A 16,450-nucleotide genomic window follows, 5' to 3' on the forward strand; every position below is an offset into this window, starting at 1 on the left:
AAACTTAGCTGGGCGTGGTGGCAGGCGCCTGTAGTCCCAGCTACTCAGGAGGCTGAGACAGGAGAACTGCTTGAACCCAGGAGGCGGAGGTTGCAGTGAGCCGAGATCGAACCATTGTGCTCCAGCCTAGGTGACAGAGCCAGACTCTGTCTCAAAAAAAAAAAAAAAAAAAATTAATGAATGGATAATTAATATTTTACTACAGAATAAAGATGAAACACAATTCCATATCTTTTATAGAAGAAAAGCTGTACCGACAGAAGGATTTCTAACTAATTATGTTCTTTTACTACTAATGAGGTGAAGCATGTGCCAGAATAATGTTTCTTGTTTTTTGTTTTTTTGCTGCTGTTGTTTTTCTGACAAGGTCTCATTCTCAGCCAGGCTTGAGTGCAGTGGCTTGATCACAGCTCACTGCAACCTCAACCTCTTGGGCTCAGGTGATCCTCCCACCTCAGCCTCCCAAGTAGCTGGGACTACAAGTGCACGCCACCACGCCCAGATATTTTTCGTGTTTTTTAGTAGAGGTGGAGTTTCGCCATGTTGCCCTGGCTGGTCTTGAACTCCTGGGAGCAAGCAGTCTGCCGGCCTTGGCCTCCCCCCAAAAAGCTGGAATTACAGGCATGAGCTACCTAGACCAGCCTCAGAAGAATGTTTTAAAAATAGACTGCCTGTATTTTTTTGGTTTCAAGTAGAGAAGTTTTAAGGCCTTTTGTTTTATATTCTTATTGGCAGCACTTTTTCCTGGGCACACAGAAAGCACATGATTAATTTCAAGATGGAAACATCAGAAATCATGTTCGACTCATCATTTATCACATCCAATTTGTCATCACACCCTGTAGATTTCATTTCCAACATCTTTTTTTTTTTTTTGAGACGGAGTCTGGCTCTGTCGCCCAGGCTGGAGTGCAGTGGCCGGATCTCAGCTCACTGCAAGCTCCGCCTCCCGGGTTTACACCATTCTCCTGCCTCAGCCTCCCGAGTAGCTGGGACTACAGGCGCCTGCCACCTCGCCCGGCTAGTTTTTTGTATTTTTTAGTAGAGACGGGGTTTCACCGGGTTAGCCAGGATGGTTTCGATCTCCTGACCTCGTGATCCGCCCGTCTCGGCCTCCCAAAGCGCTGGGATTACAGGCTTGAGCCACCGCGCCCGGCCTTCCAACATCTTTTTGAATTCATTCTCTTTGAACATTTTTATTTTCATTGCCTCATACCAGGCCTTTATTTTCTTACTCAGTTTACTATAAAAGCACAAGTTTCTTTCTTGTAACGGTCAAGTGGTCTACTAAACCAAAGCGCCAACGGAGTAGCTGGAATTACACGCAGTTCTGCCTCTGTCTGGCTTTGTGACTTCCACCACATTAGATCTGTTTCCTCCGTGTAAAATGGGGCGGGAATAGAGGCTGGACCTGGGAGGTGTCGCTGATGATCGTCTCCGACTCGCTAAGTCGCGGAGTCACAAACGTGGCGGAAAGCATGTCCCCACTTTTTGGGAGGAGTAGGACGAGGGGCGGGGCTGCAGCGAGACCCACTAGTTTCGCTTTCCAGGGGAGGCAGCGGCCGGTAGCTGCTGCTGTGGGCGGCGCCCCCGGCGTGGAGTCTCCTTCCTGCCCTCTCAGGCTCCGGCGCCGCAGCGAAACGCTCCGACCGCTCCCCTCTCCCAACACTGTGGTTCCCTGGCCGCCTGCGGGGACGCGGTTGGCGGCGACACCGGAGGGGGGTGGGTCAGGAAGTGGGGGCGCGGCGGCCAGGAGCGGGCCCCGGGTGGCCGAGGGGTTCGGCGACGCGGAGGAGAGGGACACTCCGGGCCGCGCTGGAGTCGGAGGGCGCCCCGGCCTCCGCAGAGACGATGGCGGAGGAAGAAGGTGACTGCCGCGGGGTCCAGCGCGCCAACGGCTGCCTGTGGTCTCGGGAAGGAGGGGCGGGGGCGCTGGAGGTGTGGGCTGGAGCTGCCGGTGGCCGCCGTGGCGGCTGCACTGGGAGGGCGGGAAGGAGCTCGGCGCCCAGGAGAGGGCTGCGGAGAAATTCAGGAGAGCGGAGCGAATGGCTCGAAGTTTTGTCGGCCGAATTGGGAAGCAAAGGCGGAGTTGAAAGTTGGGAATCCGTAGCAGAAGAGAAAGCTGTGCTAGGAGTGGTTGGGAGGGAGGGAGGATCCTGAGCAGATTCTTGGTGAAGTCGGGGGCGCAGTTTGGTTTCGAAGATGCAGGTTTAGGTACTGAGTGCATATTTGAATGTGGTCGTTGTTTCACTCAAGGCCCCTCATTCGGAGGGCGATTTTTAAAGGGTTGTGGGTATTGACAAATCCAGAGGCACAGGGGGTGAGGGGACATTCACTACGGGAATAAAGAGGCAGGGGTTTGGGATAAACATGGCATGATGAATGGGGAATGAGTGAACACGCAGAAACTGAAGAAAGCCAAGTTCACTTAGGTTTAGAGGAAAATGGTAAAGGGCAGAGCCATCTAAGTACTATAGTTTTGGGAGATGATTAGGCCAGGAGACCTTTGAAAGTCAAAGTGGGTGAGTAGAGACGGGGTTTCTCCATGTTGGTCAGGCCGGTCTCGAACTCCGGACCTTAGGTGATCCGCCCACCTCGGCCTCCCAGAGTGCTGGGATTACAGGCGTGAGCCACTGCGCTCGGTCGACTCAAGCCTTTTTGAACCAAGAGTACAGGGAAGGAGTTTAAAGAATTTAGCGGAAAGCAGTTTTTAAAAATTAAGCACAAGAAGTGTTTACTGATCTGTGACTTGCTGACCTGTCCCTATGCAGGCTTGGTTCATATTTGCTTCCTCTTGAGTTTTCAGAGTGTTAAAGCTGGTCTGAATTTAAGACATTCTAACTAAAAACAGCTTCAAAACCAAAGCTATTTGTCGTTGGTGAGAAAGAATGTAATTCCACTTGTTCCTTGGTTCTGTCTGTGGTTACAGTATATTATCATTTGAAATATTTCTTGATGTATTTTTCTTTTCTAATTGCAAATTTATGGGGATAGGTTGATACACTAGCTTGCATATTCCTATGAGTACATTCATGCTTAACTTAAAGCATTCAAAAAGTTAACACTGCATAAAAAAATCAATACTACAATACTGAAAGTCTTTAATACATCATGCAAAATGAAAAATTATTTTAGACTATGGTTGTACTTAAATAGATCTGTGGAGCCAATATTAAAAGATTGTACCATTTTGTAAATTTTACTTACGTGATACAAAATGATAAATGGGCTGGGCATGGTGGCTCATGCCTGTAGTCCCAGCACTTTGGGAGGCCAGGGTGAGTGGATCACTTGAAGTCAGGAGTTCAAGACCAACCTGGCTAACACAGTGAAACCCCATCTCTACTAAAAATACAAAAATTAGCCGAGTGGAGTGGCGAACGTCTGTAGTTCCAGCTACTCGGGAGGCTGAGGCAGGAGAATCATTTGAACCCAGGAGGCTGAGGTTGCAGTGAACCGAGATTGCACCATTGCACTCCAGCCTGGGTGACAGAGCGAGACTCCATCTCAAAAAAAAACAAAATTAAGACTGGGCACGGTGGCTTACACCTGTAATCCTAACACTTTGGGAGGCCAAGGCGGGTGGATCACGAGGTCAGGAGTTCGAGACCAGTCTGGCCAATATGGTGAAACCCTGTCTCTACTAAAAAATACAAAAATTAGCCCGGCGTGGTGGCGCACGCCCATAGTCCCAGCTACCTGGGAGGCTGAGACAAGAGAATTGCTGGAACCCAGGAGGCTGAGGTTGCATTGAGCCGAGATCGCCCCTCTGCACTCCAGCCTGGGTGACAGAGTGAGACTCCCTCTCAAAAATAAAATAAATAAAATAAAGAATGATTTTTGGTTGTAGAATTACATATAATTCAAAAACAGTTAAATACATCTTATATGGGACAATTAATGGGTTGCAGTTTATTAAAATATTGCTTTATTCAACACATTTTTAATTCCATAAATATTTGTGTTCATACTCTATTAGATGCAAGGATATAATAGCAATGAATGAGTAATTAAACTTTCATGTATTATAATGCTAGTAATAATAATATATATAGCACGCCTGTCTATGTGCCAGGCATTCTGAGTGTTTTGTGTTTATTTGTCACTCTATAGTTTTTTCCCCAAAAATTCATATTATCTTTTATTTGCTGTGTTAAATTAGACTAAATAGTCTGTATATTTTACTTGTATCCAGGTGTTCTCCATGTCCCATCTTACTGACAATTCACATTCGCTTGGATCCTCTTCATTGTCCAAGTAAATACTCTGGGAATCTGATTTTTAAAAAAATGTCTTCCTTGATGCAGTAGAGGGCCAGGGTGTTTATATTTATGCTTTCTGAAAGCAGTGTTAGAGCAAAGAAAGAAGTGACAACCTTGAGTAGAGCAGTATTAACATTTCATTTGGAAACTGCTGTGTCTAGCCTGTGTGGACATTTGAAAGCCTGTTTGTAGCCCTACTATTTCATATAAAGATGACTGGACTGAAGTCTGAAATAGCAGGTTACTTTTGTGGATGTGTAATCATCTTCATTTAGTTTGACTTTTTCTTTACAATGCTAAAAATATAAGATAGTGAAAAGGAGTGGCTGGATGTCGTGGCTCACGCCTGTAATCCCAGCACTTTGGGAGGCTGAGGCAGGCGAATCACGAGGTCAGGAGTTCGAGGCCAGCCTGGCCAACATGGTGAAACCACCGTCTCTACTCAAAATACAAAAAATTAGCTGGGCGTAGTGGCAGACGCCTGTAATCCCAGCTACTTGGGAGGCTGAGGCAGGAGAATTGCCTGAACCCGGGAGGCGGAGGTTGCAGTGAGCCGGCATGGCGCCACTGCACTGCAGCCTGGGCAAAAAGAGTGAAACTCTGTCTCAAAAAAAAAAAAAAAAAAGATAGTAAAAAGGAAGCTTGAATTACATCGTAGAGCTTTCCTGTCAGAACTGATAATCTCATTTGTCCATTGCTTTGGCCTTTGCTTTTTTCCACCTAAAGATGTATGGCTTTGTTTTTCCATTATGAAATTATATGGAAAGTTAGCTTTAGGGATAAGGTTGAAGAGATGAGCTAAAATGAATACTGTATTTATCAAGTCATAATTTTCGCTCTTACAGTTTAATGCCACTAAAATTGGTATGTCTTAAAATCAGTATATGCATTCAGTATGACAGTGTGTTTTTTTTTCCCCCCTTGAAAACCTATTGAGTGGTATCTTCAAATATATGGCATCTTTTTTTTTTTTTGAGATGGAGTCTGGCTCTGTCGCCCAGGCTGGAGTGCGGTGGCCGGATCTCAGCTCACTGCAAGCTCCACCTCCCAGGTTCACGCCATTCTCCTGCTTCCGCCTCCCAAGTAGCTGGGACTACAGGCGCCCGCCTCGTCGCCCGGCTAGTTTTTTGTATTCTTTAGTAGAGACGGGGTTTCACCATATTAGCCAGGGTGGTCTTGATCTCCTGACCTTGTGATCCGCCCGTCTCGGCCTCCCAAAGTGCTGGGATTACAGGCTTGAGCCACCGCGCCCGGCCTATATGGCATCTTAGAATCAGGAAAATATAATATTATAGATCTTTTATAGATTACGTATTTGTATGGTCCTTGATCATTGCTAATATAAATTCTTGAGAGGTGACTGTTGAGAGTTGTATACTTCAGAAATTACTTGAAAATCTATGCAAAATTTTTGTGTGAGTTCTACTTTTATAAACAAAATTCATTTATGGGCACAAAGAGAACATGTTTAATTAAAGTCCTGTAAAGCGATTTATTTGATACAGAACATTTTTAAAAAGGAAAATGATAGTTTTTTGTAAGAACACGTTTTATGTGACTATTCCCCTCCCAATTTATCACTAAGTGTGTATTTTTAGACTCTAATGGAAAAGACCCACTTACCTAGCCCATTGGTCACTTATAATATATCTGTTGACTATCTCAATAGATTTGTTAATTTGATTTCTGAAATTATCCAATTAAATGTTTTAAAGTCCAGTGCAGGCCGGGCGCGGTGGCTCAAGCCTGTAATCCCAGCACTTTGGGAGGCCGAGACGGGCGGATCACGAGGTCAGGAGATCGAGACCATCCTGGCTAACACGGTGAAACCCCGTCTCTACTAAAAAAAAAAAAATACAAAAAATTAGCCGGGCGAGATGGCGGGCGCCTGTAGTCCCAGCTACTCGGGAGGCTGAGGCGAGAGAATGGCGTAAACCCGGGAGGCGGAGCTTGCAGTGAGCTGAGATCCGGCCACTGCACTCCAGCCTGGGCGACAGAGCGAGACTCCGTCTCAACAAAAAAAAAAAAATAAAAAATAAAGTCCAGTGCTGTTATGTGATTAATCATGCAGGTGTACCTACAAAGGAAGGTTCTTGTGGTTATATTTTCCCCTTGTATTCTTTTATTTTTTTATTTTTTTATTTTTTATTTTTTTGAGACGGAGTCTTGCTCTTTCGCCCGGGCTGGAGTGCAGTGGCCGGATCTCAGCTCACTGCAAGCTCCACCTCCCGGGTTTTACGCCATTCTCCTGCCTCAGCCTCCTGAGTAGCTGGGACTACAGGCGCCCGCCACATCGCCCGGCTAGTTTTTTGTATTTTTAGTAGAGACGGGGTTTCACCGTGTTAGCCAGGATGGTCTCGATCTCCTGACCTCGTGATCCGCCCGTCTCGGCCTCCCAAAGTGCTGGGATTACAGGCTTGAGCCACCGCGCCCGGCCGTGTATTCTTTTAAAATAAAATTAAAAACAATAATTTGCTTTTGAAGACTTTATTTGATTTTGCATAAATATTCGTTCTTGATGACTGCTTCTAACTTTTACTTTAACCTAGAGCAGGGGAATATTAAAGAGGCATAATGAGGAAGAAATATAGTGATATTTACTAATTGACCTAGATTTATATGTATAAATACTCAAAGTCTGGGTTACATTTTTCTAATAATGCCATTTTTTGTTGTTTTGTTTTCTTTCATTTTGTTTTTGAGACGGAGTCTCCCTCTGTCACCCAGGCTAGAGTGCAGTGGCGCGATCTCGGGTCACTGCAACTCCACCTACTGGGTTCAAGTGATTCTCCTGCCTCAGCCTCCTGAGTAGCTGGGATTACAGGAGCGCACCACCACGCCCGGCTAATTTTTGTATTTTTAGTAGAGACGGGGTTTCACCATGTTGACTAGGCTGGTCTTGAACTCCTGACCTCAGGTGATCCACCCACCTTGGCCTCCCAAAGTGTTGGGATTACAGGCGTGAGCCACCATGTCCGGCCTAATAATGTCATTTTAAAATATTTTCATTGATTTCACTACTTAACGTGACTACAGAATAAATGGTAGTATAGAAATGAGTAAACATTAGATTCATCAGTATGAATCCATTAAATGTACAGCTTTTTTTCTCACTATGCCAGTGTTTAAAGATATTTTAGTGAGCATGTAAGTTTGCTATGAAGCTATTTTAAAATATGTTTATTTTATTCATTTTCCACAGTAAAGCTAAGAACATACATCTGATCAGCAGCAACTGATTCATTTCTCCTTCTTTGACTTCTATGTTTATTTTCACATTTCATAGCCTGAAGTTATTACTAAGAGAAAGGAAAAAACTGTCTTCCACTTCCATGAGAAAGATAAATTATTGTACCACTTTATAACTTGGCAGGAACACTCTGTACTTATAGTATCGTAATCTATCCCACAAGATGATTAATTCTAGGGAGGAAAAGTATAAATTGTACATAGTACATTCCTGTTTAACTTGGAGTTTAGTTTACTAGTTTGGAGGTAACTTCTGCATCACATTTTCTAAAACTGGAGCTAGAAGAGGAAGCTAGTCTAATCCTGGGAAATTATTTTGAGACCTTCTCATATATAAGTATCTTTGTAGGTTCAGCCTATTTTCTAATCCCTAAATCTAAAAGATTGTACAATGCTAATGATAATACAGCACTGAAATTCTGCAGAGCTTTCAGGGTTATTTAAACAAAGAAGTGTAGTTTATGATAATGTGTTATGTTTTGATTTTTACAAAACACTTAAACCATGAGTTATGCATTTGATACTTTAAGGTAACTAGAATTATGAGCTGAATAACACCTTGACTCTAATTTGGAAAAGAGCTTACTTATTTTGGGATGTTTTGAAAATTGCATCATCGGGAGAAGAGCGCATTGGTTTACTACTAGGATTGTCAAAACACAAATTGGGGAGTGGAATTTAAAATTGTCTTTTTTTTGGACAAAAGAAAATTTTGCAGGGGTGCCAAAATAATTATGAAAAGGTTATCTTTGATGCTAATAGGTTTTAATGGTACTTTTGCTTTAGAATAATAAAGGTTAATTGGCTCAGGATACAGATCAAAATAATTTTATACACACATTGCAATAATGTCTTAAATATTTTAAGGACCACCTGTAGAGCTGCGCCAAAGAAAAAAGCCAAAGTCTTCAGAAAATAAGGAATCTGCCAAAGAAGAGAAAATCAGTGACATTCCAGCTCCTGAAAGAGTTCCAAAACGTAAGTTAGTCTTGGAATTTGTGCTACTACAAAAATAGTTTACGTTAGAGAGTATATTAATATTTTAAATATACATATTTTGAGATTAAGTATATGCTCAGCTTTCACTAGGTTTTGAACAACCCCCAAATCTCACTGGCTTATGACAAACATTTATTTCTAATTAATATTACATGTTGTGGCTGTAGTTTGGCTGTCATAATTTTATGTGTTGTGAAGGGGAATAGTCCCTATTTGGAAAAGATTTTTCTTGTGACATAGGAAAAGAGGAGGCAGAATCATGCAATGCCTCTTAAAGTTTCTGCTGACCTAGCACACTATCACTTGTACGCACCTTTTATTGACCCAAGCAAGTCATATAATCAGTTTAGACGATGAGATGTGAAGTATATTTTCATTACAGGGAAGTGTTCCAGGTCCACATGGTAGTGGGAAGGGATATATAATCTTTTTACTGGGAAGGAGAAAATAGTTGTGAATGATAATATAGTTTACCACATCCTGTCCTTGTGATTTATTTCCCTCCCTCAGACAAAATACACTTACTTTTTCCCACACCCTAAGACTCTGCCTTATCTAGTCACAGCCTTCATACTGGGCTTATCCACATCAGGGCCAGCTATGACTCGTTCTAATCCAGAGATCTATGAACTAAACAGACAGGTTATCTGTTTTGTGTCAGGGGCTCCCAAGACCACCCCCATGTTTGGTTATTAGCTGGAAGGACTCACAAGTTTCAGAATGAAGTTGTATTTACAGCTATGATTGATTGATTGATTGATTGATTTTTGAGACAGAGTCTCGCTCTGTCACTCAGGCTGGAGTTCAGTGGCATGATCTCAGCTCACTGCAACCTCCGCCTTCTGGGTTCAAGCAATTCTCCTGCCTCGGCCTCCTGAGTAGCTCACACCACCATGCCTGGCTAATTTTTGTTTTTTTGGTAGAGACAGGGTTTCCCCATGTTGGCCAGTCTGGTCTCGAACTCCTGACCTCAAGTGATCCACCTACCTCAGCCTCTCAAAGTGCTGAGATTATAGGCATGAGCCACTGTGCCCAGCCTACGGCTATGATTTATTATAGCAAATAATATAAAACAAAATCAGCAAAGTGAAAAGACCTATTGTGGTGAAATCTGCAAGAAACCAGGCATAGGCTTCCAAATTTCCACTGCAGTAGAGTCACACAGGATGGGCCTGATTCTTTCAGCATCAAATTGTGACATTTGTAAAGTTTTATCTACCAGGGAAGCTCATTAGTGATTCAGTGCTCAGGGTTTTTATTAGGGGCTAGTCATGTAGGTATCCTCTGCCTACCATGTACCAAAATTCTTGACTCCCAGAAAGAAATCATAAACTACATTATTTGTACAAAGAGGATAGGCACTGTTATCAGTTAGAGAATGGTGGGAACTCTCCTGAAATTGAAGTTCCTAGATGCCAGCCAAGAGAGCCTACCTTGCAAGCAGGGCTTTCTTTTTTTCTTTTTTCTTTTTTTTTTTTCTTTCTTGAGACAGAGTCTCATCCTGCCACCCAGGCAGGAGTGCCATGGTGCAGTCTCTGCTTACTGCAACCTCCACCTTCTGGGTTCAAGCAATTCTTGTGCCTCAGCCTCCCAAGTAGCTGGAATTATAGGCATGTGCCACCACACTTGGTTAATTTTTGTGTTTTTAGTAGAAACATGGTTTCACCATGTTGGCCAGGCTGGTCACCTCCTGACCTCAGGTGATCCGCCTGCAAGCAGGCCTTTCTCAGGAAAGTGTTCTCAGACCTGCTGTGTTAACTCTTTTCTGCACATCCCCCCGCTCAGTATACATTGTTGGACAGGGACAGGATATCCCCTTACTCTGGGAGAAGGAATCTGTTGTGTTTATGCCCCAGTTGTGTTCCTGGGGAATTGTTTCCCAATTCATTGTTCTCCATGGTCCTTGATTTTACACTCTGGAGATCTTTTCTCTTCCATTTTCTTCTATAACCATATCTAAAGATGGGTTTGGAGAATGTATCATCCTTAAGGGCTAAACAGCTTTCTCATACTGCTTCCTCTGCACTGAAAGTTGAGGCCTGTATATAAATTTGCTCAAGATAAAGGCTGTGGGTAATAGTTGAGGGGCTGGCTACAAGAAAACTATATTTGGGAGCTGGAAAAATGAAGATCTATATTACATCATGACAAAACATTTGATAATACTGTTTCCTGTGAATAGTTGACAATACTATTTTTTTCTATCATTTTAGGTAATGAGATTGCAAAACAGAATGTTACTAGAGTGCCTTTGGTATTAACAGCTGCATTTGACTACAGGAAAGAGATCTGAGTTTAGAATGGAATTGGTCTATTTGTAAGTGGGAATGAAGAAGAAAATAGAGAATTCCAAAATTCTGGGACTTGTAATGTTGAAGTGAGAACAGTTTATAAACCAGGCAAGGTGGCTCAAGCCAGTAATCCCAGCACTTTGGGAAGCTGAGGCAGAGGATTGCTTGAGATTAGAAGTTCAGGACCATCCTGGACAACATAGTGAGACCCTGTCTTTATTAAAAAAGAAAAGAAAAGAAAAGAAAAAACCATTTGTCTTTTTCAACCAATAAAAGTTAAAATCACGAAATGGGAGGCCGGGCACGGTGGGTCAAGCCTGTAATAACAGCACTTTGGGAGGCTGAGGCGGGCGAATCACGAGGTCAGGAGATTGAGACCATCCGGCTAACATGGTGAAACCCCGTCTCTACTAAATAAATAAAAAAATTAGCCGGGCATGGTGGCGGGCGCCTGTAGTCCCAGCTTCTTGGGAGGCTGAGACAGGAGAATCGCTTGAACCTGGGAGGTGGAGGTTGCAACGAGCCGAGATTGTGCCACTGCACTCCAGCCTGAGTGACAGAGCGAGACTCCATCACAAAAAAAAAAAAAAAAAAAGAGAGAGAGAGAAATGCTTTGAGTAACAAAGGCTGATTAAGATGAGTCCTTAATGCAAAGGTCAAATCAAGGGCATAGCTATTGTATAATTTGTTAAAATGTGTGAATAAATTAAGGTAGTTCCTACTAAATCTTGTTGGACACAGGACTTAGACAAAAAGAACTAAAGCTGTTGGCCCACAAAAGTTTAATAAACTCAAACTATGTATAATGAAGCCTTTGAGAAGGCATATCTAGAAAAGATGTGTAATTTAGCCTTTGAGCGTGGCATATCTAGAATAATTTGTACCTATAGTTACTGGAACATGGAGCTGACTGAAATCAAGTAGGTAAATCAATAAAACTTTTCTTTGCAAAATGAGTGATTTAATTGTTTAAAAGTGAAGTATAATTAACATGCAATTAAATGCACAGATTCTTAGTTGTTTAATTAAATGCATTTTGACATGTGAATGCAGGCAAAACACACTATAGAACATTACCATTATCTCTGAAAGTTTCCTTGTACCTCATTCCTATTGTTTTGATAGTTATCACTACTGAATAATTTCATATGTTCTAGAACTTCATTATAAATGGAATCATACATGCTTCAGTGTCCAAATTCTTTGATTCAGCTCAGTATGTTATCTTTGAAAAATGTAATATTTTGTGGCTGGGTGCGTTGGCTCACGCTTGTTAGCCATGTGTGTAATCCTAGCATGTTGGGAGGCCGAGGCAGGAGGTTTGCTTGAGTGCAGGAGTTTGAGACCAGCCTGAGCAACAAGGCGAAACCCCATCTCTACAAAAAATATAAAAATTTGCCAGGCATGGTGGCACGTGCTTGTAGTTTCAGCTACTTGGGAGGCTGAGGCGGGAGGATCACTTAAGCCCATGAGATTGAGGCTCTGGTGAGCCATGATGATGCCACTGCACTCTAGTCTGGGTGACTGAATGACACCCTATTTCATAAAAATAAAAAATAAAAATATAATCATTTTGAAATTCATCCATGTTGTGTATCTCAATAGTTCATTCCCCTTTATTGTTAAGTATATTCCAGTGTTTGAATATATAGTCATGTGTTGCTTAATGACAGGGATATGTTCTGAGAAATGCACCATTAGGTGATTTTGTCATATTCACACAAACTAGATGGTACAGCTTATTACACACCTAGGCTATGTAGTATAGCCTATTCCTCCCAGGCTACAAACCTGTACAGTATGTTACTGTACTGAATACTGTAGGCAGTTGTAACACAATGGTAAGCATTTGTGTATCTAAATATATCTAAACTCAAAAGGTACAGTAAAAATATGGTATTACAATCTTATAGGGCCACCATCATATATGCAGTCCATTGTTGATTGAAATGTCATTGTGCAGGGCATGACTGTACCATAATTGTTTATCCTTGTTCCTCTTGTTGGACATTTAGGTTGTTTCTAGTATTTAGTTGTTATGAATAAGAATGCTATGAACATTCCTATACTGGTTTCCTTGAACATATGTTTTCATTTCTGTTAGGTAAATACATAGAAGAATTGCTAGTTAAGCTTTTGAGAGAGCGTACTGTTGAACTGCCAGCCTAGATTCAAAATAACTCTTAACTCTTCAGGTCTTGAAATAAATGACATTTGAGCCCCTAACTACAGATTGAGTAAACTGCTCTCAGGTTCTCTCCTGAGAAGGAGTGAGTATGTTTTGCTTAGGAGAGAAATGACTATCGTGTATTAAAAATATTTTGGCTAGGACCGGTGGCTCACACCAGTAATCCCAGCACTTTGGGAGGCCGAGACAGGCGTATCACTTGAGGTCAGGAGTTTGAGACCAGCCTGGCCAACATGGCGAAACCCTGTCTCTACTAAAAAAAAAAAAAATGCCACATGTGGCAGTGCATGCCTGTAGTTCTAGCTACTTGGGAGGCTGAGGCATGAGAATCACTTGAACCTGGGAGGTGGAGGTTGCAGTGAGCCAAGATTGTGCCACTGCACTCCAGCCTGGGTGACAGAGGAGACTCCATCACAAAAAAACAAACAAAAAATGTAAGCTTAGGCAATATAGTGAGACTTCATCTCTACAAAAAATAAAAAAATAAAAAAATTAGCCAATCATGGTGGTGCACACCTGTGGTCCCAGCTTCTTGGGAGGCTGAGACACAAGAATTGCTTAAATCCAGGAGGTGGAGATTGCAGTGAACCGAGAATGTGCCACTGCACGCCAGCCTGGGCAACAGATGAGACTCCAAAAAAAAAAAAAAATTAAAGCCTAGGCAATATAGTGAGACCTCATTTCCACAAAAAAATTTAAAAAAAAAATTAGCTGAGAATGTGGTGGTGCATGCCTATAATCCCAGCTACTTGGGAGGCTGAGGTAGGAGGATTGCTTAAGCCTGAGAAGTGGTGTTTGCAGTGAACTGAGATTGCGCCACTGCACTCCAGCCTGGGCAATGCAGCAAGACTCTGTCTCAAAAAAAAAAAAAATTTTTTAAATTTGAAAAATACAATGTAAGAAAGAAAATTAAATAAGTCTAGAAATATCGACTACAAAATAGTATTTCCTCCCCAACTACAAAAATATATTTTCAGGGTAGAAAATGTGGAAAGTAAGGCCGGGCGCGGTGGCTCAAGCCTGTAATCCCAGCACTTTGGGAGGCCGAGACGGGTGGATCACGAGGTCAGGAGATCGAGACCATCCTGGCTAACACGGTGAAACCCCGTCTCTACTAAAAAATATGAAAAAACTAGCCGGGCGAGGTGGCGGGCGCCTGTAGTCCCAGCTACTCGGGAGGCTGAGACAGGAGAATGGCGTGAACCCAGGAGGCGGAGCTTGCAGTGAGCCGAGATCCAGCCACTGCACTCCAGCCTGGGCAACAGAGCGAGACTCCGTCTCAAAAAAAAAAAAAAAAAGAAAGAAAATGTGGAAAGTAGAGGAAAAAAAAAAACTACATCCATAATTTCAGTAGATATAAATACTCTTTTTTTTTTTTTTTTTTTGAGACGGAGTCTTGCTCTTTCGCCCGGGCTGGAGTGCAGTGGCCGGATCTCAGCTCACTGCAAGCTCCGCCTCCCGGGTTTTACGCCATTCTCCTGCCTCAGCCTCCGGAGTAGCTGGGACTACAGGCGCCTGCCACCTCGCCCGGCTAGTTTTTTGTATTTTTAATAGAGAGGGGGTTTCACCGTGTTAGCCAGGATGGTCTCGATCTCCTGACCTCGTGATCCGCCCGTCTCGGCCTCCCAAAGTGCTGGGATTACAGGCTTGAGCCACCGCGCCCGGCCATAAATACTCTTAAATTTTGGCATAAGTATGGCTTTTTTTCTATGTACTTATAGTTTTTTTTCCACTTTTTGTGAAATTGAACCCTGCATTTTTTTCTCAACGTATCATTGGCTTTTTTATGTGCGTTAAATATTACTTAACTGTGTTCTGTATTACTGATAGTGACATTTTATAACTGTTTTTAATTTTGTGTGCCTGATCACCATTTTACAAATGAAGGGACTGATGCACATAGAAGTTAACTGATTAGTCTGGTTTGTGACTAACAGCTTAAAGTCAGATCCTTTTAGATTTTCAAACTAAAATGGTTATATTTTAAGACAATTTCTAGGACCCAGAGCTCCTTATTTTCTCTAAAATACATGTACTTATGCCAAACACTGAAAGCTTGATGTCTACTCCATCTTTGACTCCTTACAAAAGTAAAATATTTATTATTGCCAGACGTGGTGGCTCATGCCTGTAATCCCAGCACTTTGGGAAGCCGAGGTGAGCGGATCACCTGAAGTCTGGAGTTCAAGACCAGCCTGACCAACATGGAGAAACTCCGTCTCTACTCAGAATACAAAATTAGCCAGGTGTGCTGGCTCATGCCTGTAATCCCAGCTACTCGGGAGGCTGAGGCAGGAGAATCGCTTGAACCCAGTAGGCGGAGGTTGCAGTGAGTCGAGATCATGCCATTGCACTCCAGCCTGGGCAACAACAGCGAAACTCTGTCTCAAAAAAAAAAAAAAGTAGTATTAAGGTTAGGCATTTATATATAGAAATTGATTGAATATACTTTTTATAATAGTTCCTGATAAGTAGGATTAATTTGCCATTGTCTAAGCCTTAATGAAAAAAAAAAACCCAGGAAATCCATTTAGAAATTTCTAAGTGCTTTTGCCAAACTGCCACCCTAGATTACTTTTCTTACTAGTTTTTATTGTTCGTTCATATTGTCTCAACATTGCTTTAATGATTTCATATATTTTTTCAGGTATGCTTGTGTGGCACAATAATGATAGCCAATATTTGCTGAGCTCTTACTGTATATCAGGAACCATGCCAGATGCTTTACACATGCTACTGGAAATTTTATTTTATTTTGAGATGGAGTTTCGCTCTTGTGGCCCAGGCTGGAGTGCACTGGTGTGATAGCTCACTGCAACCTCCACCTCCTGGGTTCAAACAATTCTCCTGCCTCAGCCTCTCAGTAGCTGGGATTACAGGCATGCACCACCACACCCAGCTAGTTTTGTATTTTTAGTAGAGATGGGATTTTACTATGTTGGCTGTAGTTGGTCTCAAACTCCTGACCTCAGGTGATCCGCCCACCTCAGCCTCCCAAAGAGCTGGGATTACAGGCGTGAGCCACCACACTGGTGAAACAAATTTTAAAACACTTGTATCACATTGATGCTAATATTGGATTTATTGCAGAGTGTTTTTCAAACATTTAGAATATGATTATTAATTTATCGATATTTAATTACTCTATACTAGTTTGCATAACACAATTGCAACATGCTATGCAAACTATTATGTTTTAATAATGTTATAAAAATAACTAAAATTTTAGTTTAGCTAAAAAAAAATCAAGTTGATTTTTACTGTCAGTCATTCGGTAACAGAACACTGGGTTTTAGGCCTTTAGTCCCTTATTTTATTTATTATGCTTATTATACTCAATGGCTGTAGCAGGACTGAATCATCTTTTGTATACAAAATCCAAATGTGTCTTACGTTATTTCATTAAGAAGCAGTTACAGGCTGGATGCAGTGGCTCATGCCCGTAATTCAGCACTTTAGGA

The 16,450-nt window shown here is 42.2% G+C and overlaps 1 protein-coding gene across 5 annotated transcripts in view; it reads left to right on the forward strand.

The window, feature by feature from the left end:
- The first annotated feature begins 1,533 nt into the window (after window positions 1-1,533).
- The window catches only part of DPY19L4 (dpy-19 like 4), a 75,870-nt gene continuing 60,953 nt past the window's right edge, over window positions 1,534-16,450 (forward strand). For 2 of the 5 annotated variants that reach the window (XR_004435178.1, XM_033202353.1), the window contains exons 1-2: window positions 1,534-1,867; window positions 8,379-8,489. Coding sequence is in view for 3 of the 5 variants with exons in the window: in XM_033202353.1 (XP_033058244.1) it covers window positions 1,852-1,867; window positions 8,379-8,489 (127 nt within the window). In the remaining 2 variants the exon portion in view is untranslated. The remainder of the gene's footprint in view (window positions 1,868-8,378; window positions 8,490-16,450) is intronic. The other 3 variants (XM_033202351.1, XM_033202352.1, XM_033202354.1) reach the window with 2 other exon arrangements.

This window comes from Trachypithecus francoisi, unplaced genomic scaffold (genome assembly GCF_009764315.1).
Source record: "Trachypithecus francoisi isolate TF-2019V2 unplaced genomic scaffold, Tfra_2.0 Lachesis_group7, whole genome shotgun sequence".
Lineage (NCBI taxonomy): Eukaryota > Metazoa > Chordata > Mammalia > Primates > Cercopithecidae > Trachypithecus > Trachypithecus francoisi.